The sequence below is a fragment of the Plectropomus leopardus genome, chromosome 10 (assembly GCF_026936395.1).
Source record: "Plectropomus leopardus strain MGB_pleo_1.0 chromosome 10, ASM2693639v1, whole genome shotgun sequence".
NCBI classification, from domain to species: domain Eukaryota; kingdom Metazoa; phylum Chordata; class Actinopteri; order Perciformes; family Serranidae; genus Plectropomus; species Plectropomus leopardus.
This window is the reverse complement of record NC_142185.1, coordinates 24,969,968-24,996,972: the sequence shown is the minus strand read 5'-3', so window position 1 is coordinate 24,996,972 and position 27,005 is coordinate 24,969,968. Positions and strand designations below refer to the sequence as shown.

General features: G+C 39.2%; 2 protein-coding genes across 2 annotated transcripts in view; both read left to right on the top strand.

The window, feature by feature from the left end:
* The window catches only part of nck2a (NCK adaptor protein 2a), a 49,543-nt gene extending 37,136 nt beyond the window's left edge, over positions 1 to 12,407 (top strand). Inside the window, exons 3-4 of the mRNA XM_042494816.2 lie at positions 7,200 to 7,966; positions 9,254 to 12,407. Of these exons, the coding sequence (XP_042350750.1) occupies positions 7,200 to 7,966; positions 9,254 to 9,448 (962 nt within the window). The 3' untranslated portion in view covers positions 9,449 to 12,407. The remainder of the gene's footprint in view (positions 1 to 7,199; positions 7,967 to 9,253) is intronic.
* Positions 12,408 to 13,283: 876 nt separating this feature from the next.
* Positions 13,284 to 27,005, top strand: part of LOC121949154 (otospiralin) — a 36,493-nt gene continuing 22,771 nt past the window's right edge. Inside the window, exon 1 of the mRNA XM_088083877.1 lies at positions 13,284 to 14,645. The gene's annotated coding sequence lies outside the window, so the exon portion shown is untranslated. The remainder of the gene's footprint in view (positions 14,646 to 27,005) is intronic.

The following is a 27,005-nucleotide window of genomic DNA, read 5'->3' as shown; positions in this document are numbered from 1 at the left end:
CTTTTTTTTTTCCCTGTCACAAAGGCCGGTAAAACAGGACCAGCATGTAATTTCAGAGAAACACAGAATACACATGTTTAAAAATAGGTTGCCTTGTTACAAAATAATAATTAAAAAAACAATAAAGATTAGATAATTATGCAGTTTGTCAAATTAAGACACTTAATTTTGAGTGATGTCAGAACTGTATACATGGCATCAAGTATCAAAAACTCTTCAAAAAAACAAAACATGGAAACAAGCATTGTAACTATGATTCAGATGTTTGGTAAAATTAAAAGTCTAGCATTCCTCATTGTTGATCAGATATTTTCTGTTGTTTTTTTTTTATTTTGACTGTATGATCAGTCAAAATAACACAGTTTTTTTTTTGTTTGTTTTTTTACTATACATGATCAGTCTGAACACTTCGAAAACATGATGATGAGCTCCTTTTTTACTGTTTGTAGTTGTAGTAGTTGAATTGATTTGTGTTGGGTCAGACAAACCAAGCAATCAATTAAATGAAAAAAGAATCGACTGGTTTTTCTTTGTTTAAGAATTTACTAACATTATCTGTTTATTAATACAAACATTTCATTCCAGTGTGATAAGAATATGTACACACACTTAAGCATTACAGCATAGTGTGTGTTAAAATAAATCAGCTGTGCATACTGTGTGTGTGTGTGTGTGTGTGTGTGTGTGGTGCACATAGCTCCCTCACATGCCAATATGCTGTGCCGTTAACTGTTTCCCAACACAATTATCCCGTGTGTTGTTATTTTGATGTTTACCGGTGAGCTTTCTGGTGCAGCTGTCGCCTCTGAGCATTCAGCCGCAACTTCAAAACATCTCTGTTTATGTCACTCAGGCATCAAGAAATTGGTTTAATTTACTCTGACTGATAGTGAGACAAATTATCTCATAAGGCTCTCCAACAGCATATGATCTTGTTCATTTCAATGATTTTGAATTTGGAGGTAGGGGCACAAAATTATCACCTCGAGAATACAGATGCTACAGATGTGACGCCCAAAAGGCAGCCTTGACAGAGTGAGATAGCGTTACTTTTAATCCCTTTTTACACAGCATGTTGGCTGATTCCAATATTGAATTTTAAAGCCAATATTTGCTGATACTGATGACGTGCCGATATTATCGTGCATCCCTAGAAACAACTCTGTCCCCCAGTTTTGTGCTTGTACTTTTTATACAAAACGACGAGGTGGCATAACAACGATACTTACCTTGAACAGGCAGTATAAAGGGGACTATAGATTGAGTGAAATTGCTAAGTGTTGGCTTATAGTTCAAGTAAAGTAATCAGGCAAAAATGAACAGCTTGTTCTACTTTCTTGTAAGAGGAAAAGAGCAGGATGGAGCGGTGCACAGAAATGCATGTTTTGACATTTCTAGCATCAGTTTTGACTTTTTCATCAGGCTGGTAGAAGAGGGAGTAAAAGAGAGAGACGGAGATGGGGAAGAAAATAGAAACACGTGGTAGAAATTGTAACGAGACAGAATGATCAAGAAGTTCAATTGTAGTAAAAATAGTAACAGTGTGGCCCTGAAAGGCGACTCATTTAGAGTCAGGGGGGAGGAGAGAGTAGAGAAAGATGAGGGGGGTCTGATTCCTCTCTCTGTGGACACCAGCCCTCGGGGAAACTCTGCGGCTTTATGTGGGCCAGCGTGGCACAGCCTGCCACTGTCAGCCTCACCAGGGCTCATTGTGTGCAAAGACAACATGCATCTCCCCCTCACTTGCCACGCTGTTCCCATCAGCCCTATTCTGTGTCACTGCAGGTCTCTGCTTTTCTATGATCAGTAGATTGATTAGTGGAGAAATCAGCAGCTTAATGGTCGTGCTGAAAAGATGGATTACCTCTGTGCCCATGACATTGTTATATATCGACTTCAACATTATGGCCTAGTTCCATTTGAGTCTAAGTAGTGTGCTTCCAGCCAGTAGCTCTTCAGTGTTAAAAGCCTGATCAAATCCAATAGGCGAGAACATTTTCATGATGAGCTGATGAGCAATAGGTGAGGTCAGGGGCTAATGGAAGTACTCACACACTTGAATAGAGAATCTGATTGGCTGAGAGCATGATTACTTCATCCCGTCTACAGTCTCTGGCTCTTTTTCCTCTTCACTAAGTCCACAATGGCTACGGTTAAATGCACACCAGTATTATTCTCATTATTCAGACTATGACAATATTCAGAATGCAATGTGGATCATATAAAAAGCATATTCCATTTAAATATTTCCAATCAGGCTTTGTTCGGAGTTTAGCATTTTCTGACTAAGACATTTATGATATGCTGGTATTACTCCGGTTTTAGGAGCATTATTTTGGCATGTATATAGCCAAGTCGCATGGCTCCTCCTCTGTTTATGGTCTGCACTGAGCGTTGCACTGAGTGTTACTGTACTTAAGACTTTGCAAAGGTGTGGCACAGAAGCATGCTAAAGAAAATTACACATTTCTGGTCAGAAGGAGAAACACATCTACCCTTAAACTTAGCTTTTATGATATTAATGAGTTTTGAGATATGCGCAAATATAGCGCTGACCTTTTCAGGAATTTGAAGGAAGGAAAGAGGGAGTCCAACAAGTCTGCCACTGGTTGGAAACCAAAAAAAAATCGTGTTTTCATGCAAAGAAGCAACATGACAGGCGACTCCAGGTGTTCTTGTGTTAGTAGTATATTCACTTTTATTAGAATTGTTAACAGCTTAGTAGCAATGTTGTCTTTTTTGAAATAAGGGCAAAAACTGGTTAGTCTGATACTCTTTTGTCTCCAGCTTTTCCTCCTTATTTACACTGTTTTAATGTGGTTGTGTTATCGACATTCACCCAGGCAGAGTTGAATCGTAAATGGTTCCATGCTGCTTTGTGCCCCAGTTTCCTCTCACAGGAAATAAAGACAGTAATGGGTGAAAAAATTCAGCAAAGGTCCCATGTATTGCTGAATCTGGGCCAGTACTTATCAGTACAACAAACTGGCAAGTTAGATTTCTGTCCACTCGAGTTTTTACATGCAGTCGCAGTGTGAGTGTGCGTGGGTGAGTGTGAGGCGCTTGAAAGCACTTTGTCCTGTCCTCAGGTCAGAAAGCATTATATCGCTGCAGTCCATTTTACTCAGTGCTTTCTAATGAGTATAGTTATTGCAAGTGTAGAGTGAAATAGCACCATTTCCTGCTCAAACAAGCTGCGAAGGAGGCAATACTGCACAGCTGTGTAAAGCACAATATGTGGTCTACAGTAGCTCAGTCAGAAAGCTCTCAACAAGAGCTCAGATTTCTGTTGGAGCCTTTAAATCCTCTCACTATACATGGTCTCTACAGAGCTGAGGCCCTGGCAGGTTTTAGGGTTTCATTGTTGATATTCATACATGAGTAGGGCTGGGCATCTGTAATTAATTCCCTCAAGGAATTGACCAAAATAGATTTAAAATAAATAAATAACTAACATTTAAGTCACATGCTGGGGTTAAAGTTAAGTCAAATATCACAAACGCTGCACCCATCTTGCATTTACCTACCAAATTTTGTCACAATGATATTGCTATATAACAAGTCTCATTTTCCAAAACAAATCCAGTCTCATTCTTATGAAAGCAATATCCCAAGAACAGCTTCAGGGATTTATTTTCAAATTTGGTACAAACTTTTGAGTGGACTCAAGGATGATCTGATTAGAAGTTGGTGTTTAAAGGTCAAAGTCACTGTGATCTTGCTTTCGTTTCATTTTCGTGAACACAATATCTGAATACAGCCTCAGGGGGAATTGTCTTAAATTTGGCACAAACGTCCACTTGGACTCAAGAACGAACTGATTGTAATCTTGTGGTCGAAGGTCAAAGGTTAATGTTAACATGTTTTTGGTCATAAACTCAAGAATTCATATGCTCAGATTTTACACAAATGTCTTATAGGATAACATGATGAAGTTCTGACATTTTTTATCCAACTCTGACACCATTATATTCTGCCAAAAACACTTTGTTGGCCATTACTCAGCGTCATAAGTCAGGAACAGAAGGGGAGACATTTGGTCAGATACTGAACTGGTGACACTAATCTTGGGTGTCCACAGTGAAACTGTGCTGATTGTATAGACCTTCTGTGCTGCCGGGGGAGATGTGAGTGAAGCATCCATGTTTTCACAGACATGGATGTTAACTGTAAGTGCAGCTTGACTTGTGCATGGCGGTATTTTTAGTTTTAATTAAACCGTGGTTATGACAGTATTACCTTTACTAATTTTATCTTAGCAGGAAGAAAATAGAACCATCGGAGATTAATGGTAACGTGGAGTTAGTAGGCACTTTGGCTGAAGAGCTCAATTTACATTGTGATCATCAGCAAAGGGAAACATTAGTAACATTAAACAAGTTGTCCTAGAGTACTTACATCAGTGCTTTTATACATGTGGACTCTATAGAAAAAAAATGTTAATACCTATGAATCCAAATTGTAATGACTAGCATTCGTTATTTCAAAACAGCTCTTTTATCAGTCTAATTAACCGTCCAAGGCTTGATATATTGTCATATATACAGATTAAAATTATCGTAACCCTACTGAGAGAAATCTTACTTTAAGCTGCACAGGAGCTTTTTTTGACAACCCAGAAGGTGTTGTTCTGATTTCATTCTCTTTGACTCTGCGCTCATAGCCATTAAATCTGGTTCACATATCTTTGGTCACCTTTCACCCGGCTTCATCATCAGATCACCCACATCGCACTCAACAATGTGTCTAGTTCTCTTAATACATCCCTGTTAGCCCCCCCCCCCCCAGGCCCACATTCATTTCAAGTTGCACACTGCTCTATTATGGTTGTGTTGACTTATCACAGCATGGTCTCTAGTTCCAGTTTAATGTTATTTGTTTCCTCAAGCCTTTTGGCCAGTTTTACCGGTTTTGCACATTAGATTATCACCCTGTGGCACTTGTGGAATATTGAGATCAGAGCAACACTGCCGGAGTTATTCAACGGGTCACACAGCTCTCTCTAATTCACTCAAAGCACAGTCACAGCACTCGCTGACACAGTGCTGACTCTTCATTTAGAGGCATGGTTGTGCTTTTTCATTACTCTACACACTTAAATGCGCCTGATGGGTGGTTTGGTATCATATGGACTCATTTATTACAATAACTTACACAACTCCCCTCCACTGTAAGCGACGTAGTGAAGCAATATGCTGCAACATGCAGTCATCGAGGCTTTCATCAACTCACTTCCCTCTGAGTTGAAGTCCTCCGGGCTTGAAAATCCAGTCTCCCTCCACAAGATGAAGTGGTAGGTGCAGGTTGGGAGTGAATGTGTGGGAGGAGGGAATATAGCCTGCTGCTGCTCTAACCAGCAGGCCAGTGCCTTGAAGTGGAAATGAGTGAAGAAGAAGAAAGGTGTGCGTGTGTGTGTGCGTGTTAAAGTGTTTTCGCTTTGCTTGAGTGAGTGTGAGTTTGCTGCCTTCTTGTGTGTTTCTTTTCTTTTCCCCGTGGCAGCGACACTCTGTTTTACTTTTCCCAAGGGAACACCTGAAGTAGGCCCAAAAGTCAACCTTTGTCTTTGATGCACAGGCAGGAGATAGAGAATCACTCGCACATATATACACACAGCTATCGGATATGTAGGATACACACTATCCATAAACATGATCTGCTTGATATTCCTGCCTCATCCTTCTTCTTTGCGTTTTTGTCAGCTGTGGCCTCTGATGTGCTCGGTCTACTGTTTGTGTGAGAAACAGCTGCCAAGGGACTCCTCTTCTTTCTTCACAGCTCTCCTCCTCTCCCTCTCCCCCTCTGCCAACAAGTTTCATGCTACTCTGTGTGAACCTTGCAGTTTTCCCAAACAATGTAAATGTTGTATTCGGCAATGACATTTCTATGGCATTTCAGCAGGCTCGGTGGGGGGAACTGGGTGATTAGCTGTCAAGAAACTCACTCCAGTTATTAGCGCCACACATGAGCCTCAGCTGTGAAGTGAATGGTTTAAATGTTGTTGAGCACATAGTGAATCATTATGATTTCAACTTGAATTTGAAGAGGAGACCTCCTTGGTTATGTTCAGCTGAGAGACTTTAGAAACTTAAGGTCTTATTGAAGTGTGCAAACACGTGTTTAAAGACGTCTTTGAAAGTACACGGATGAGAAAGTCAGAGACAGGTAAGACAGGAGCAGACTTTGATCCTGGATATGCTTGTCATTATCAAGCCCATGGTGCCTGCTCCACTTTTCATTCCCTGTCTACACCACCTATTTTCAGCCTTTTGATTAGTATAGATGTGTATACTGCGTGAAGATGGTGTCGACAGAATACCAACTAGATAACAAGCTTTCATTTTCATTGTGTACGAGAAAAAGGACACGGGGCGCTCAGTGCGAGTGAATGTTTGCACCTTTGTGTTAATTCTATTATCAGGAGTATTGATCTGTCCTTCACCGCTGAGGCTTCTCATAGGATATCCTGTATCCTCTATTTCTAAAGTAGTTTTCGTGCTTCTTAGGGCCCATGAGTGCAACTTGCAGCCTCAATTAGTTTCCTGCTGACCTCAACTGCCTCCTCTCCCCGCGGAGCTCCGGCCTCTCCCTGCTTTCAGTCTTCACAGCCTCTCACCACTGCCTTAATGTGTTTGGATCGTACGTTTAAAGTTTAAAGGGATAGTTCAGACTGAATGTATGGGGTACTCATCCATAACCTGCTCTTCCAAACTGGAGGCATGCCGACCGCCATCTAGTGTAGGAAGTACACTGACAATGGATTAATACCTCACACAGCCCCCTTCAGAAAAAACAGAACTATACTTTAAGGGCCTGCAACATTGTTGTTTCACTCTACATTTTCATCAGGCAGCTGTTTTCAAAATCTTTGATAATCCTACTGTTTACTACTATGCTTCTAGCACCAAAGGGCAGACAATGTTAGTGTCCAGCTGGTGGTCATAGTGAAGCATTTAGGAGAGCAAAACAGACCTAAAGAGAGAGAGTGTTGGACTTAACATTCACAAACATGATCCCAAATGAATGCAAATGTTGCTCCTAGTCTGTTGAACATGTAAATAAGCAGCTGTTAACAAACACTTTTGCTGTATCAAGTTACATGGTGATGATATGTCAACGTTTTGTTTATAAATCAATGAATGCAGCTTTAAAGTAAACTTAAAGCAGATGAGAAGAAAAAAATGTTTCTGTTAATGCTACAGGTTTGGGAAAAACTAAGAGGAAGACAAGTGCTCGTGATGCTTCCCCAACGCCAAGCTCAGACACAGAGTACCCCTCCAATGGCAGCGGGGGCGGAGGAGGAGCTGCTGAAAGGATCTATGACCTCAACATCCCCGCCGTGGTCAAGTTTGCCTACACAGCAGAGAGGGATGACGAGCTGACCCTGGTCAAGGGCTCAAGGGTCGTCGTGATGGAGAAGTGCAGTGACGGCTGGTGGAGGGGCAGTCAGGCGGGCCGCGTGGGCTGGTTTCCTTCCAATTACGTCCTGGAGGAGCTCAGTGGGGCCGATGACAGAGAGGATGGCGATTCCTCACAGGGCTACCACGGAGGATCTCAAGGGACTTTGTTGGCCAACGGGCGTGCAGGTGGCCGTGGCGCAGTGCTTCACTTGGTTCAAACGCTCTACCCCTTCAGTTCTGTTACAGAGGAGGAGCTGAACTTTGAGAAGGGAGAGGTCATGGAAGTGGTGGAGAAGCCTGAGAACGACCCGGAGTGGTGGAGGTGTAAGAACTCACGTGGCATGGTAGGCCTTGTGCCTAAAAACTATGTGGTGGTGCTGGATGAGCGGCCCGGCCTGCCCTCCTCTATGTCGAGCTCCCCGCAGAACCGCTTCTTGGCACCGGCACGCTCTGGGAAGTTCGCTGGGAGGGATTGGTACTACGGCAACATCACCAGACACCAGGCTGAGTGTATACTTAATGAAAGAGGAGAGGAGGGTGACTTCCTGGTACGAGACAGCGAGTCATCGGTGAGTCTGTGGGGTGATGTCAAGGTAGCTATGCATGCGGAAAGCTGAGAGAAACTCAAATGAGTCAGAAGAGGAGGGTTAATTTATTATTGTAGAAGCTGAGAGATCTGCATTTGAAAATGTAGTTAATAATAACTTATAGTAAAAATGTTTTTTACTGAAAGTCGAAGGTTTGACACATTATCATGCGACTCATTGTACAACAGAGTGTGACAGTAACCTTTTAAAGCAGCTTTTAAGTGATTATATTTTTAGTATTTGCATATATGTCCAGAGCAGAAAGAACCAATCAGACTCAAGAATTAAATCTACATCTGCCTTACAGACCACTCTTTAAAAAATCCTTACATTTTCTTTGTGATTCTGTTCTACCAAAACATGTCTGGCTTTCATTTTTCTTCAGTTATTAATTTGCAAAACAGCAATATAATGAAAATATATATAAACTGTAGACAACACAAGTTAAAAAAAATGAAACAACAGAACTAAAGTTATTTAAAAATGAAAGCTTCAAGTTTCCCAAAAAAAATCATTTCTAAGTGATTTAGGTTTCTATATTTGCAACTCTCCTCCATGTCTTTCCAAATAATATTATCTCTTGAGGCTGCTGGAGTCACAAGATCATGCAAAAATCACACAATCATGAACTCATGCAATCATGCAATCATGTAATCATGCAATCATACAAGAATCTAGCCCTAAGTTTTTACACACCCTGCCCAAAAAAAGCTTCTACAGTAGAAACAATATTGCCAAATCTCTACTGGCGGGCACGTTTCTAACGTCGCACAGTTTATACCATCTTATTTCTAAACCCTAGTGGAGACAAAAATCGCTGCATATGTTGCTGGCACCTGTTGACCAGTTGAATACTGTGAAGCCACTGGTTGGACTTTGCGTCATCCACATGTACATCATGTGATTAACAAAACGGGGATCTGCCCGTAGAAAACCTGCTATAAGATCTTAGACTCAAAAGGGAACTTTTATGAGAATCTGGAGCTTGAGCTCTCCAAATTTAGTATTTTTAAGTTAGACATGTGTCTATAAGCTGCTGTAATTTTAAAGTTTTGGAACAGAAGTAATAAAGGATTTTAAGCTTTTATCTTCCAAGCCCAAAATATCACATGCTGCAGTTTAATAAATGTTCGGTCCAGATCTTTAAATGTGAGAATACTGCCACCTGCTGGAGCAAAGCAGTCTGTCTGTAATTTCTGTTGCATGTGTTTTTCTGTCTTCCTCTCAATTTCTGATCACATCAATAACTGTCTCCCTTTTTACTTTCAGCCCAATGATTTCTCTGTGTCTCTGAAGGCGGCCGGTAAGAACAAGCACTTTAAAGTGCAGCAGTTAGAAGGAGTGTACTGCATCGGCCAGCGCAAGTTCACATCCATCGATGAATTAGTTGAGCACTACAAGAAAGCCCCCATCTTCACAAGCGAACATGGAGAGAAGCTGTACCTGGTGAAAGCGCTGCTGTGATTCACACATCCTCACACCTACACTGGATTTCACACACACAAACACGCTCTCTTCATACACGCATTATACTAATGCCACCCCCTAACTGTCTTAACTCAAGCCTTAGCTCTGGACCCTCTCGCTGTGGCGTCTGTACTACATCCAGTTTGATCTGTCGCCCTCCAGTGGCGGTCAGGTGAAACTCTTTCTAGCTCCGCAACCGAGCAAGACGGCGAGCACTGTGTCAGCAAATACCCAGCTACATCCTTCATGTACAGCACAGTGCACAATAAGCCTCTGTCTCTTGGGTACGCTAACTTGTGCAGTGACCACATCTGCTGCTAACAGAACGCCTGAGGCCTTGTTGGGGGTCGAGCTGTCCTTCTGATGTCATGTATAATGTTCATTTACTACCACGCACATTGTAGGTTACACCATTGCTCTTAATCCACGCAGGAAGACAGACATTTAACACTTCAAAGAGGATGCAAACCTCTGAGGGACCTTACCTGTAAAATTTCTGGCCATTGCTTTATTTTGTTTGTTTATTTTTAAAAAAATAAGCATGTTCCTGAGTTAACTTTTGTTTTTTAAAGATAATTTAAATTCCTCTCTTGAGGTTTGAATCATTGCTCTTTCATACAGTGACTTCACAAAGTGACCAGAATCACTCTTTTGCCTTTTTCTCCTGATTTCCATCATTCCTCTACATGATTTCTCTTCCCTTTTGAATTTGTGTCTTCTGTCACTTTTCAGATCGTTTCTGTCTCCAGTCCGCAGGCCCAGTCATTAGTAGTAGTGATTAGTAATAATCTGGTACAATACTTCCTGTAATATTTCTAAAAGGCAACAAGGGGAGCATTAATGCAATAGGGGAGACCTCTGATATCCTGTAGAGTTCGAATGTTTATCAATGTAACCAAATGTGCCACCCTGTATCCATGCTACTGGCTCCAGGTCTGCACTGCACTCACCATACTTGGCATTCATTGCCAGCTCGGCTCATGCTTTATATTTTCTCACATTGAACATGTTCCTCTTCTGTTCTCCAGTATGTGTCTGTAGCTACATGAGGATACTGACTGAAGAATTAGAATTAAAAAAATAAGAATCTTTTTTGGTAACACTTTTGTGTGACTACACTTGATCTACTCCTGCGAATGATTACAGATATAAAAGAGTACCTATTCTGGTGTAGTATTTGTCAAAGATAAGTATATCTTTGAATCTTTGTGAAATTTTGCAAGAAAAGTGTTATTATACCCTAAAAGACACAATTTAGACGGAGACCTCAATGTTTAACTTTACTAAAGAGGGATGACCCTGAGCTCAACTCTAAATAAATCAGAAATAGTCATTCATAAGTCAGTTAATAATTTGGAAATACTTACTAGTTATTAAACCTATTAATGAAATAAGTCCAACAATAAATTCACAAGGTGGAGATAATGACCATTTGCCTGCCCCTCCCCTGAACATCAGTTGTCCAACAATATCTCAGCACCCATAATCGTAGTTTATCAACCATAACAAGGCACGACAAATCTGTCTATTAAGCATTTAAAGGGATAGTTTAGTTGTTTTTAATTGGGGTTTTATGGGGTACTTATACGTATTGCCTACAGCAGATGTTAGTCGGCACGCCCCCAGTTTGGAGAAGCAGGCTAAAGTCCAAAACGGAAGCAAAGCAATGTACTGCTGTGGATGGGGGTCAGCAACTAAAGGTATTTAGCTACTTAAATAAAAGTCCCACCTACAAAGATCAATATCTGTTAAAGTGTTTGTTATCTTGAGAGTATTTTAAGCGCTTTACCATTTTGTCAGACAGCCAGTTCTGACGTGGAAGCTGTTAAACGCTTCAGCTTTCCATCTGTGCTCTTGTAAAGCCACCAGAATCTGTTGACAAAAACGGTTATTTTAGCTCCCTGAACATGGGAGTTGCTGGTGTACTGCTACCTTGATCAGTTGTCAGTTTGTGTTATCGACTAACTTTGGTGAATCTGAACTAATCCTTTAAAATGCCAAACACAAAAACATAAACACACAGTCTGGCTTTAAAGACTGGGATTTAACAGTTTAATTTTCCAACTGGAAATTGCTGACCAAGAGGTTAAGTGTTCTAAATAATTTTGATGTACTTAAACTCGTAGTGATTTTTTTTGAAGTGGCTAAAATACGTTTTATTGCAGAGGCCATTAACCGTAGTACATTGCTTTGCTTTTGTGCTGGTATCCAGCCTGCTTCTCCTAAGTGTGGGCATGCTGACTGACATGAACTGTGGGTAAATGCACTGTCTGTATACCCCATACAACCCCACTTCAAAAAAAAAACAAACCTACCCCTTTAACTTTAACGCAAAGACTTTGGTATGTTCAAAGCTTTTCCAAAACTGAAAGCTTGTATAAAAAATGGATTAAATGGTGTGTTTATCTGCTTATATTATAATAGTTAGCATGCCCAGCTAACTATCTTACTGCCTACATAAGAAACTGAGTGTAGCTGCCAAGACCATGGAGCACATCATAAATTAGCTAACCACATTTATAAACTGGATGTGTTGCAGAAGACCGGAGCTTTAGACAAGCCCAGCAACCGGAACTGAGGAGTTGGGGCTCAACAAATGGTCAATTTATAATAACAGTCATCTTTTACTGTCAGGAAACCAAATAAACCCATCTGGTCTATAATGAAAAAAAACTTCTAGTTCTACCAAACAGTTTTTCTTTTCTGTTCTCTTTTTCTTTGTGCATTTGTTTACCAATGGAAGTGTTGTTGATCACGGGGTCCTCAGCTTTTATATGATATATCTGAATGTTATTGAGCATTGTTATTTAATTCTTGTCTCCACTGTATGTATATATTCAAAATAAGATGAGGTGCATATATGAATCGCTGAGATCAAACTATGGTACTGTATCACCGACGATGTGATAAGAATTGAAATACTTTTGTTCAATAAAATTTTTGAAGAATACTAAAATTAATGGAGTAGAAATTGGCTTTAATCTATACTATTCTGCTGGTTGTTGTTGTGCCTTCTACCCACAAGATGCTTTTTGTCATATTTTTTTGAATTTTTATTCAGATATATAAACACATCAGGAGCCATTTGGAGCTCAGCGTCTTGCTCAAGGACACCTTGACATAAGGACACGAGGAGCTACAGCCTGAATGATCAACCCTATTTTTAATGGCTGACACACTTCACCACCTGAGCTTCAGCTTCCCAATCCTTCATCATCTGCTTTCCAAGTGTGTAAAAAAGGTACCCCAATTGCCACTTTCTAAATAGGATTTGAATTAACATGGTTTATGTTTTTTCTTTTCGTGAGTAATATTGGATCATAACCTCATTATCATGATTATTGAGCTAAAGCTTGTAAATAAGTTAAAGTTGGATTTAAAGTAGGCTCTAAATTCTTTGATACACTCAGTAGAGCAGGCCTAATTTATGAGTAGATTAATTTGGTAGCATGAGGTTTTGTTCAGGGGCTTGTGATTTGCAGGGGTTGTTTATGTCTTATAAAGTCAATTTCAAGTCAGTTTTATTTATAATAATAATAATGCATTTTATTTATAGGCGCCTTTCTTGACACTCAAGGTCACCTTACATCATCAACATAAAAGCAGACACAATATTATTATTAATTATTAATTATTAATTGTTATAAAGCCCATTATCACAAATCACAGTTTTGGACTAAGGAACCCCCCCACTTGCAATGTCATGGTTTATGAATAAGTGTTTTAATAGACCAAGCCAATGCATCTGACGCTTCACCCGTTTCTTACCATGAAAATAGCTCTTTGCTTTGGATGCCATACTCTGACTTTTTTATGTTTTTGATGACATACTATATGCCAACTTTTTTTTTTTTATTTCATTTTTTATCTCTGGTTAGGACAGCTGCTTGGAAAATTCACCTTTCCCTCTGTGAGTACAAACTAGTGAACTCATAGATTGCAGGTAAGCCCTCTAACCAACGGAGCTAAACCTTTAGACATTTCAACTGTATTTTAAGTTGTGCTTCAGAGTCTTCTCTGGGAAATGGCCTGTTAAACGTACCAGCCCTGGATGAGGTTGAAACGCAACATTCCAAATAGTTTTTTTTTGTTCGAAAATTAATTGATTAATTAATTTGCATGAAATTTTCATGGTTTGTTCTACAACTGATTTACACCAAGATGATGTGGAATTTATGTGTCCTCCAGTGCCATCTAATGAGGGCTGGAAGTACTACATTGTGTGAAATATCTTACTCCAGGGTCCAAACCATCTGCATGCATTATGAGACTTTCACAGAAATGAAAGAGCACTTTCACTTTTTTGGAGTTCACCAGTACCCCGCCATACATGGGGATGCGAGGGCCCTTTCATCACTGCTTGCAGCTTTAATTGATTTGAAGTAGAAATGTCCTGCATAGAAATTAGCAAATATGTTTTTCAAAATACTCAGCAATAGTGCAGACATGGCTCAATGTTAATACCGTAAAATATCATTTTAAACATAGAGTAGATGACGTGGATGAATTAATATCTCAGAAAAGTCTCACTCCAGGGCCACACAACTTACGCTTCATCAAGACCACGTTATTGTAAATTCATTTTTAATGGCTCTATACATTGTTTTTTTTTTTTTTCTTTCTTTTTCTGCTTGCAACCAGGCGAGTTTAATTGCCAGTTAACACCAACTTAAGCGTTTTATGCAATAAAAATAGAAAAATTAAAGAAGCGCTTACTCTTGTGTTATGGAGTTGTAGCTGCACAGAATAACACTTTCTGGTCCTGGTGTCGGCGCTGTCTGGTTGTGGAGATCTTCTTTTGTTTTCACGTGGTTTGTGATTTGAACTGAAAGGACACCTGTGTGCAGTAAGTGCTATTTGGTGTGCTGGGCTCCACGGCGGTGGTTTTCTACCTCTCTCCTCTCAGCTAATGAAGAAATGCAGCACAGGTCTACACGGATTGCTCGTGCTGAGAGAAGAGCAGAGACGCCGTGGTAAGGGGGGAGCAGCACAAACTCGGTCTCTACCGACGACACTCAGAGGGGGAAGAAAACACGCCAGCCTACAGCGTGATGAGAGTACAGGACTGCAGAGCCAGAGAGGACGGTGGACAGCTCACAGGAGCCACGACTGAGGCGGAGAGGAACACAGGCTCTATGCACACGCACGCCGCACAGGCCAAACAGAGGGACACGCTTCATGGGAAAGCTAAGGGGTGAGTGTACACTTCAACCCTCCTCCTGTCAAGTCCCTCTGTATCTCTGTGCTAAAAAAAACAAAAACAATGATATGCTGCCAAAAATCTAATTTAAAGGTCATACTATAGTATGTTGTCAAAAACGCACAAAAAATGTCATAGTATAGTATATCGTGGGAAAAATGCGCTAGGAATGTCAAAGTATAACGTATGTTGTATGTCAAAAATGGGCAAGAAATGTCAAAAATATGATGTCAAAAATTTCATGAAAAAGTCAGAAAATTGTATGTCATCAACATGCGCAAAAAAGTAGTAGTAGTAGTATAGTTTTTTGTAAAAAAAACAAAACAAAACGAAAATGGCCCCAAAACATCATAGTATAATATGTTGTCCATATGACCAAACTTGGCTCAAAAACATTATTGTATAGTTTGACATCAAAAGTGCCCAAATGATGTAAAAATATATCTATTTTTTGCTGGTGTGTTTGCTGGTTTGTGATTTTGTTTTCTGATTTGCAGTTGCAGTAATTAGCTAAAAACGAAAGAAAATAGCGTATTTTGACACGCCGTAGCATAGAATGATGCAAAAACAGCCAATAACACCCTAATTTGGCATGTTGAAAAAAAGCAAGGCTATAGTATGGCAAAAATGTCAAAAAATGACACAGATAAAAACAACATAAAATAGTCTGCTGAGACACGCCGTAGCATAGAATGTTACAAAAACAGCCAAAAAGACCCTAAATTGGCATGTTGAAAAAATGACCAAAACAGCAAGGCTATAGTACGGCTCATCCATCCATTCATTTTCTTCCGCTTATCCAGAGTCAGGTCGCTGGGGGCAGCAGCCTAAGCAGGGAAGCCCAGACATCCTTCTCCCCGGCCACTTCATCCTGCTCTTCTCAGGGGATCCCGAGGTGTACCCAGGCCAGCTAAGAGACATAGTCTCTCCAGTGTGTTCTGGGTCTTCCCCAGGGCCTTCTACTGGTGGGACGTGCCCTGAACACCTCACCAGGGAGGCGTCCGGGAGGCATCCTAATTAGATGCCAGAGCCACCTCATCTGGCTCTTCTCACCACGGAGGAGCAGTGGCTCAAATCCGAGCTCCTCCCGGATGACCGAGTTTCTCACCCTATCTCTAAGGGAGAGCCCAGCCACCCTACGGAGGAAGCTCATTTCGACCGGTTGTACCCGCGATCTTGTTCTTTCAGTCACTACCCAAAGCGTGTGACCATAGGTGAGGGTAGGAACGAAGATCGACCGGTAAATCGAGAGCTTTGCCTTTCGGCTCAGCTCCCTCTTCACCACGACCAATCGGTGCAGAGTCAGCATTACTGCAGATGCTGCACCGATCTGCCTGTCGATCTCCCACTCCATCCTTCCCTTACTCATGAACAAGACCCCGAGGTACTTAAACTCCTCCACTTGGGGAAGGATCTCATCCCCGATCTGGAGAGGGCACTCCACCCTTTTCTGGCTGAGGACCATGGCCTCGGATTTGAAGGTGCTGATTCTCATTCCGGCCACTTCACACTACATAATCTGCAAAAAGCAGGGACCCAATCCTGAGGTCACTAAACCGGATCCCCTGAACACCCTGGCTGCGCTTATAAATTCTGTCCATAAAAGTTATGAACAGAATCGGTGACAAATGGCAGCCCTGGTGGAGTCCAAGCCTCAACAGAAATGAGTCCGACTTACTGCCGGCAATGAGGACCAAGCTCCAGCACCGGTCATACAGGGAACGGATGGCCCATATCAGGGGGTCCGATACCCCATATTCCCGGAGAATCCCCCACAGGAATCCCCGAGGGACACGGTCGAATGCCTTCTCTAAGTCCACAAAGCTCATGTGGACTGGTTGGGCAAACTCCCATGCACCCTCAACCTTACCAGGGAGGCTGAGGAGCGTGATCCCCCTATAGTTGGAACACACCCTCCAGTCCTCCTTCTTAAAAAGAGGGACCACCCCCATGGTCTGCCAGTCCAGAGGCACTGCCTCCGATGTCCATGCAATGTTGCAGAGTCATGTCAACCATGACAACCCCACAACATCCAGGGCCCTAAAGAACTCTGGGCGGACCTCATCCACCCCTGGGGCCCTACCACCAGGAAGCTTTTTGACCACCTCTGCAACCTCAGCCCCAGAGATGGAAGAGCCCACCCCCAAGTACCCAGGCCCTGCTTCCTCACTGGAAGGCATGTCAGTGGGATTGAGGAGGTCTTCGAAGTATTCCTTTCACTGATCCACATTCTCCCAAATTGAGGTCAGCAGCGCCCCGTCCACACCATACACAGTGTTGACAGAGCACCGCTTCCCCCTCATGAGACGCCGGATGGTGGCCCAGAACCTCTTTGAAGCTGTCCGGAAGTCGTTCTCCATGGCCTCACCGAACCCTCCCACGCCGGGGTTTTCGCCTTGGCGACCACCGTAGCTGTACTCTGCTTAGCCTGTCAGTACCTGTCTGCTGTCTCCGGAGCCCCACAGGCCAAGAAGGCCCGATAGGACTCCTTCTTCAACTTGATGGCATTCCTCACCGCTGCTGTCCACCAACGGATTCAGGTGTTGCCGCCCCGACAGGAACCGACCAGCTTACAGCCACAGCACCGGTCAGCCGCCTCAGCTACAGTGTTGCAAAAATGTCAAAAAATAACATTTCCCAAAAACAGCTGAAAACTGATAAGAACAACATAAAATAGTGTGCTGAGACATGCCATAGCATAGAATGGTGCAAAAACAGCCAAAAACACCCTAATTTGGCATGTCGAATTGATTAGGGAAAAGCAAGGCTATAGTATGGCAAAAATGTCAAAAAATTTCGTTTCTAAAAAACTGCTAAAAACCGATGAAAACTACATGAAATAGCGTATTTAAACACGCCATAGCAAAGAATATTGCAAAAATGGACAAAAAGACCCTAATTTGGCATGTCGAAAAAATGACCAAAAAAGCAAAGCTATAGTATGGCAAAAATGGCAAAAAAATAACATCTCCCAAAATCTGCTGAAAACTGATAAAAATTACATAAAATAGTGTATTTAAACACGCCATAGCAAAGAATGTTGCAAAAACGGACAAAAAGACCCTAATTTGGTATGTTGAAATAAATGACCAAAAAAGCAAGGCTATAGTATGGCAAAAATGTCAAAAAATGACATCTCTCAAAAACTGCTGAAAACTGATGAAAACTACATTAAATAGTCTGCTAGAACACGCCTTAACATAGAATGATGTGAAAATGGCCAAAAACACCCTAATTTGGCATGTCGAAAAAATGACCAAAACAGCAAGGCTATAGTATGGCAAAAATGTCAAAAATTACATCTCCCAAAAACTGCTGAAAACTGATAAAAATGACATAAAATAGCGTATTTAAACACGCCCTAGCAAAGAATGTTGCAAAAACGGCCAAAAAGACCCTAATTTGGCATGTTGAAAAAAATGACCATAAAAGCAAGGCTATAGTATGGCAAAAATGGCAAGAAATGACATCTCCCAAAAACTGCTGAAAAACTGATAAAAACTACATAAAATAGCGTATTTAAACACGCCATAGCAAAGAATGTTGCAAAAATGGCCAAAACGACCCTAATTTGGCATGTTGAAAAAATGACCAAAAAAGCAAGGCTATAGTATGGCAAAAATGGCAAAAAATGACATCTCCCAAAAACTGCTGAAAACTGATAAAAACTACATAAAATAGCGTATTTAAACACGCCATAGCAAAGAATGTTGCAAAAACGGCCAAAAAGACCCTAATTTGGCATGTTGAAAAAATGACCAAAAAAGCAAGGCTATAGTATGGCAAAAATGGCAAAAAATGACATCTCCCAAAAACTGCTGAAAACTGATAAAAATGACATAAAATAGCGTATTTAAACACGCCATAGCAAAGAATGTTGCAAAAACGGCCAAAAAGACCCTAATTTGGCATGTCAAAAAAATGACCAAAAAAGCAAGGCTATAGTATGGCAAAAATGGCAAAAAATGACATCTCCCAAAAACTGCTTAAAACTGATAAAAATAACATAAAATAGCGTATTTAAACACGCAATAGCAAAGAATGTTGCAAAAATGGCCAAAAAGACCCTAATTTGGCATGTTGAAAAAAATGACCAAAAAAGCAAGGCTATAGTATGGCAAAAATGGCAAAAAATGACATCTCCCAAAAACTGCTGAAAACTGATAAAAACTACATAAAATAGCGTATTTAAACACGCCATAGCAAAGAATGTTGCAAAAACGGCCAAAAAGACCCTAATTTGGCATGTTGAAAAAATGACCAAAAAAGCAAGGCTATAGTATGGCAAAAATGGCAAAAAATGACATCTCCCAAAAACTGCTGAAAACTGATAAAAACTACATAAAATAGCGTATTTAAACACGCCATAGCAAAGAATGTTGCAAAAACGGCCAAAAAGACCCTAATTTGGCATGTTGAAAAAATGACCAAAAAAGCAAGGCTATAGTATGGCAAAAATGGCAAAAAATGACATCTCCCAAAAACTGCTGAAAACTGATGAAAATGACATAAAATAGCGTATTTAAACACGCCATAGCAAAGAATGTTGCAAAAACGGCCAAAAAGACCCTAATTTGGCATGTCGAAAAAATGACCAAAAAAGCAAGGCTATAGTATGGCAAAAATTTCAAAAAATGACATCTCCCAAAAACTGCTGAAAACTGATAAAAATGACATAAAATAGCGTATTTAAACACGCCATAGCAAAGAATGTTGCAAAAGCGGACAAAAGACCCTAATTTGGCATGTCAAAAATGACCAAAAAGCAAGGCTATAGTATGGCAAAATGGCAAAAATGACATCTCCCAAAAACTGCTTAAAACTGATAAAATAACATAAAATAGCGTATTTAAACACGCCATAGCAAAGAATGTTGCAAAATGGCCAAAAAGACACTAATTTGGCATGTTGAAAAAAATGACCAAAAAAGCAAGGCTATAGTATGGCAAAAATGGCAAAAAATGACATCTCCCAAAAACTGATGAAAACTGATGAAAACTACATTAAATAGCGTATTTAAACACGCCATAGCATAGAATGTTGCAAAAACGGCCAAAAATACCCTAATTTGGCATGTCGAAAAAATGACCAAAAAAGCAAGGCTATAGTATGGCAAAAATGGCAAAAAATGACATCTCCCAAAAACTGCTGAAAACTGATAAAAACGACATAAAATAGCGTATTTAAACACGCCATAGCAAAGAATGTTGCAAAAACGGCCAAAAAGACCCTAATTTGGCATGTTGAAAAAATGACCAAAAAAGCAAGGCTATAGTATGGCAAAAATGGCAAAAAATGACATCTCCCAAAAACTGCTGAAAACTGATAAAAACTACATAAAATAGCGTATTGAAACACACCATAGCAAAGAATGTTGCAAAAACGGACAAAAAGACCCTAATTTGGCATGTTGAAAAAATGACCAAAAAAGCAAGGCTATAGTATGGCAAAATGGCAAAAAATGACATCTCCCAAAACTGCTGAAAACTGATAAAACTACATAAAATAGCGTATTTAAACACGCCATAGCAAAGAATGTTGCAAAACGGCCAAAAGACCCTAATTTGGCATGTCAAAAAAATGACCAAAAAAGCAAGGCTATAGTATGGCAAAAATGTCAAAAAATGACATCTCCCAAAAACTGCTGAAAACTGATGAAAATGACATAAAATAGCGTATTTAAACACGCCCTAGCAAAGAATGTTGCAAAAATGGCCAAAAAGACACTAATTTGGCATGTCAAAAAAATGACCAAAAAAAGCAAGGCTATAGTATGGCAAAAATGGCAGAAAATGACATCTCCCAAAAACTGCTGAAAACTGATAAAAATTACATAAAATAGTGTATTTAAACACGCCATAGCATAGAATGTTGCAAAAACGGTCAAAAATACCCTAATTTGGCATGTCGAAAAAATGACCAAAAAAGCAAGGCTATAGTATGGCAAAAATGGCAAAAATGACATCTCCCAAAACTGCTGAAAACTGATAAAACTACATAAAATAGCGTATTTAAACGCCATAGCAAAGAATGTTGCAAAACGGCCAAAAAGACCCTAATTTGGCATGTCAAAAAAATGACCAAAAAAGCAAGGCTATAGTATGGCAAAAATGTCAAAAAATGACATCTCCCAAAAACTGCTGAAAACTGATGAAAATGACATAAAATAGCGTATTTAAACACGCCATAGCAAAGAATGTTGCAAAAATGGCCAAAAAGACACTAATTTGGCATGTCGAAAAAATGACCAAAAAAGCAAGGCTATAGTATGGCAAAAATGGCAAAAATGACATCTCCCAAAAACTGCTGAAAACTGATGGAAATGACATAAAATAGCGTATTTAAACACGCCATAGCAAAGAATGTTGCAAAAACGGACAAAAAGACCCTAATTTGGCATGTCGAAAAATGACCAAAAAGCAAGGCTATAGTATGGCAAAATGGCAAAAATGACATCTCCCAAAAACTGCTGAAAACTGATAAAATGACATAAAATAGCGTATTTAAACACGCCATAGCAAAGAATGTTGCAAAAACGGCCAAAAAGACCCTAATTTGGCATGTTGAAAAAATGACCAAAAAAGCAAGGCTATAGTATGGCAAAAATTTCAAAAAATGACATCTCCCAAAAACTGCTGAAAACTGATAAAAATGACATAAAATAGTGTATTTAAACACGCCATAGCAAAGAATGTTGCAAAAACGGCCAAAAAGACCCTAATTTGGCATGTCGAAAAAATGACCAAAAAAGCAAGGCTATAGTATGGCAAAAATGGCAAAAAATGACATCTCCCAAAAACTGCTGAAAACTGATAAAAACTACATAAAATAGCGTATTTAAACACGCCATAGCAAAGAATGTTGCAAAACGGCCAAAAGACCCTAATTTGGCATGTCAAAAATGACCAAAAAAGCAAGGTTATAGTATGGCAAAAATGGCAAAAATGACATCTCCCAAAAACTGCTGAAAACTGATGGAAATTACATAAAATAGCGTATTTAAACACGCCATAGCAAAGAATGTTGCAAAACGGCCAAAAGACCCTAATTTGGCATGTTGAAAAATGACCAAAACAACAGGGCTCTAGTATGGCAAACATGTCAAAAAATTACATCTCCCAAAAACTGCTGAAAACTGATGAAAATGACATAAAATAGCGTATTTAAACACGCCATAGCAAAGAATGTTGCAAAAACGGCCAAAAAGACACTAATTTGGCATGTTGAAAAAATGACCAAAAAAGCAAGGCTATAGTATGGCAAAAATGGCAAAAATGACATCTCCCAAAAACTGCTGAAAACTGATGGAAATGACATAAAATAGCGTATTTAAACACGCCATAGCAAAGAATGTTGCAAAAACGGCCAAAAAGACCCTAATTTGGCATGTCAAAAAAATGACCAAAAAAAGCAAGGCTATAGTATGGCAAAAATGGCAGAAAATGACATCTCCCAAAAACTGCTGAAAACTGATAAAATGACATAAAATAGCGTATTTAAACACGCCATAGCAAAGAATGTTGCAAAACGGCCAAAAAGACCCTAATTTGGCATGTTGAAAAATGACCAAAAAAGCAAGGCTATAGTATGGCAAAATGGCATAAAATGACATCTCCCAAAACTGCTGAAAACTGATAAAAACTACATAAAATAGCGTATTTAAACACGCCATAGCAAAGAATGTTGCAAAATGGACAAAAGACCCTAATTTGGCATGTTGAAAAATGACCAAAAACCAAGCTTATAGTATGGAAAAAATGGAAAAAATGACATCTCCCAAAAACTGCTGAAAACTGATAAAAATGACATAAAATAGCGTATTTAAACACGCCATAGCAAAGAATGTTGCAAAAACGGCCAAAAAGACCCTAATTTGGCATGTTGAAAAAATGACCAAAAAGCAAGGCTATAGTATGGCAAAAATGGGAAAAAATGACATCTCCCAAAAACTGCTGAAAACTGATGAAAATGACATAAAATAGCGTATTTAAACACGCCCTAGCAAAGAATGTTGCAAAAACGGCCAAAAAGACCCTAATTTGGCATGTCGAAAAAATGACCAAAAAAGCAAGGCTATAGTATGGCAAAAATGGCAAAAATGACATCTCCCAAAAACTGCTGAAAACTGATGGAAATTACAAAAAATAGCGTATTTAAACACGCCATAGCAAAGAATGTTGCAAAACGGCCAAAAGACCCTAATTTGGCATGTTGAAAAAATGACCAAAAAGCAAGGCTATAGTATGGCAAAAATGGCAAAAATGACATCTCCCAAAAACTGCTGAAAACTGATAAAATGACATAAAATAGCGTATTTAAACACGCCATAGCAAAGAATGTTGCAAAAACGGCCAAAAAGACCCTAATTTGGCATGTCAAAAAAATGACCAAAAAAGCAAGGCTATAGTATGGCAAAAATGGCAAAAAATGACATCTCCCAAAAACTGCTGAAAACTGATGAAAATGACATAAAATAGCGTATTTAAACACGCCATAGCAAAGAATGTTGCAAAATGGCCAAAAGACCCTAATTTGGCATGTCAAAAAATGACCAAAAAAGCAAGGCTATAGTATGGCAAAAATGTCAAAAAATGACAGCCCCCAAAAACTGCTGAAAACTGATGAAAATGACATAAAATAGCGTATTTAAACACGCCCTAGCAAAGAATGTTGCAAAAATGGCCAAAAAGACACTAATTTGGCATGTCAAAAAAATGACCAAAAAAGCAAGGCTATAGTATGGCAAAAATGGCAGAAAATGACATCTCCCAAAAACTGCTGAAAACTGATAAAATGACATAAAATAGCGTATTTAAACACGCCATAGCAAAGAATGTTGCAAAACGGCCAAAAGACCCTAATTTGGCATGTCAAAAAATGACCAAAAAAGCAAGGCTATAGTATGGCAAAAATGTCAAAAATGACATCTCTCAAAAACTGCTGAAAACTGATGAAAATGACATAAAATAGCGTATTTAAACACGCCATAGCAAAGAATGTTGCAAAAATGGCCAAAAAGACACTAATTTGGCATGTCGAAAAAATGACCAAAAAAGCAAGGCTATAGTATGGCAAAAATGTCAAAAATGACATCTCCCAAAAACTGCTGAAAACTGATGAAAATGACATAAAATAAGCGTATTTAAACACTCCATAGCAAAGAATGTTGCAAAACGGCCAAAAGACCCTAATTTGGCATGTTGAAAAATGACCAAAAAAGCAAGGCTATAGTATGGCAAAATGGCAAAATGACATCTCCCAAAAACTGCTGAAAACTGATAAAAATGACATAAAATAGCGATATTTAAACACGCCATAGCAAAGAATGTTGCAAAACAGACAAAAGACCCTAATTTGGCATGTCGAAAAAATGACCAAAAAAGCAAGGCTATAGTATGGCAAAAATGGCAAAAATGACATCTCCCAAAACTGCTGAAAACTGATAAAACTACATAAAATAGCGTATTTAAACACGCCATAGCAAAGAATGTTGCAAAACGGCCAAAAGACCCTAATTTGGCATGTCAAAAAATGACCAAAAAAGCAAGGCTATAGTATGGCAAAAATGGCAAAAATGACATCTCCCAAAAACTGCTGAAAACTGATAAAATGACATAAAATAGCGTGATTTAAACACGCCATAGCAAAGAATGTTGCAAAACGGCCAAAAGACCCTAATTTGGCATGTTGAAAAATGACCAAAAAGGCAAGGCTATAGTATGGCAAAAATGGCAAAAATGACATCTCCCAAAAACTGCTGAAAACTGATAAAAATTACATAAAATAGCGTATTTAAACACGCCATAGCAAAGAATGTTGCAAAAACGGCCAAAAAGACCCTAATTTGGCATGTTGAAAAAATGACCAAAAAAGCAAGGCTATAGTATGGCAAAAATGGCAAAAAATGACATCTCCCAAAAACTGCTGAAAACTGATAAAAATGACATAAAATAGCGTATTTAAACACGCCATAGCAAAGAATGTTGCAAAAACGGCCAAAAAGACCCTAATTTGGCATGTCAAAAAAATGACCAAAAAAGCAAGGCTATAGTATGGCAAAAATGTCAAAAAATGACATCTCCCAAAAACTGCTGAAAACTGATGAAAATGACATAAAATAGCGTATTTAAACACGCCCTAGCAAAGAATGTTGCAAAAAATGGCCCAAAAGACACTAATTTGGCATGTCAAAAAATGACCAAAAAAAGCAAGGCTATAGTATGGCAAAAATGGCAGAAAATGACATCTCCCAAAAACTGCTGAAAACTGATGGAAATGACATAAAATAGCGTATTTAAACACGCCATAGCAAAGAATGTTGCAAAACGGCCAAAAGACCCTAATTTGGCATGTCAAAAAAAAGACCAAAAAAAGCAAGGCTATAGTATGGCAAAAATGGCAGAAAATGACATCTCCCAAAAACTGCTGAAAACTGATGGAAATGACACAAAATAGCGATTTAAACACGGAATAGCAAAAAATGTTGCAAAAACGGCCAAAAAGACACTAATTTGGCATGTCGAAAAAATGACCAAAAAAGCAAGGCTATAGTATGGCAAAAATGGCAAAAATGACATCTCCCAAAAACTGCTGAAAACTGATGAAAATGACATAAAATAGCGTATTTAAACACGCCATAGCAAAGAATGTTGCAAAAACGGCCAAAAAGACCCTAATTTGGCATGTCGAAAAAATGACCAAAAAAGCAAGGCTATAGTATGGCAAAAATGGCAAAAATGACATCTCCCAAAAACTGCTGAAAACTGATGGAAATGACATAAAATAGCGTGTTAAACACGCCATAGCAAAGAATGTTGCAAAAACGGACAAAAAGACCCTAATTTGGCATGTCGAAAAAATGACCAAAAAAGCAAGGCTATAGTATGGCAAAAATTTCAAAAAATGACATCTCCCAAAAACTGCTGAAAACTGATAAAAACTACATAAAATAGCGTATTTAAACACGCCATAGCAAAGAATGTTGCAAAAACGGCCAAAAAGACCCTAATTTGGCATGTCGAAAAAATGACCAAAAAAGCAAGGCTATAGTATGGCAAAAATGGCAAAAATGACATCTCCCAAAAACTGCTGAAAACTGATAAAACTACATAAAATAGCGTATTTAAACACGCCATAGCAAAGAATGTTGCAAAAACGGCCAAAAATACCCTAATTTGGCATGTTGAAAAAATGACCAAAAAAGCAAGGCTATAGTATGGCAAAAATGGCAAAAAATGACATCTCCCAAAAACTGCTGAAAACTGATAAAAACTACATAAAATAGCGTATTTAAACACGCCATAGCAAAGAATGTTGCAAAAACGGCCAAAAAGACCCTAATTTGGCATGTTGAAAAAATGACCAAAAAAGCAAGGCTATAGTATGGCAAAAATGGCAAAAAATGACATCTCCCAAAAACTGCTGAAAACTGATAAAAACTACATAAAATAGCGTATTTAAACACGCCATAGCAAAGAATGTTGCAAAAACGGCCAAAAAGACCCTAATTTGGCATGTTGAAAAAATGACCAAAAAAGCAAGGCTATAGTATGGCAAAAATGGCAAAAAATGACATCTCCCAAAAACTGCTGAAAACTGATAAAAATGACATAAAATAGCGTATTTAAACACGCCATAGCAAAGAATGTTGCAAAAACGGCCAAAAAGACCCTAATTTGGCATGTCAAAAAAATGACCAAAAAAGCAAGGCTATAGTATGGCAAAATGTCAAAAATGACATCTCCCAAAAACTGCTGAAAACTGATGAAAATGACATAAAATAGCGTATTTAAACACGCCCTAGCAAAGAATGTTGCAAAAAATGGCCAAAAAGACACTAATTTGGCATGTCGAAAAAATGACCAAAAAAGCAAGGCTATAGTATGGCAAAAATGGCAAAAATGACATCTCCCAAAAACTGCTGAAAACTGATGGAAATTACATAAAATAGTGTATTTAAACACGCCATAGCATAGAATGTTGCAAAAACGGCCAAAAATACCCTAATTTGGCATGTCGAAAAAATGACCAAAAAAGCAAGGCTATAGTATGGCAAAAATGGCAAAAAATGACATCTCCCAAAAACTGCTGAAAACTGATGAAAATGACATAAAATAAGCGTGATTTAAACACGCCATAGCAAAGAATGTTGCAAAAACGGCCAAAAGACCCTAATTTGGCATGTCGAAAAATGACCAAAAAGCAAGGCTATAGTATGGCAAAATGGCAAAAATGACATCTCCCAAAACTGCTGAAAACTGATGAAAATGACATAAAATAGCGTATTTAAACACGCCATAGCAAAGAATGTTGCAAAATGGCCAAAAGACCCTAATTTGGCATGTCGAAAAAATG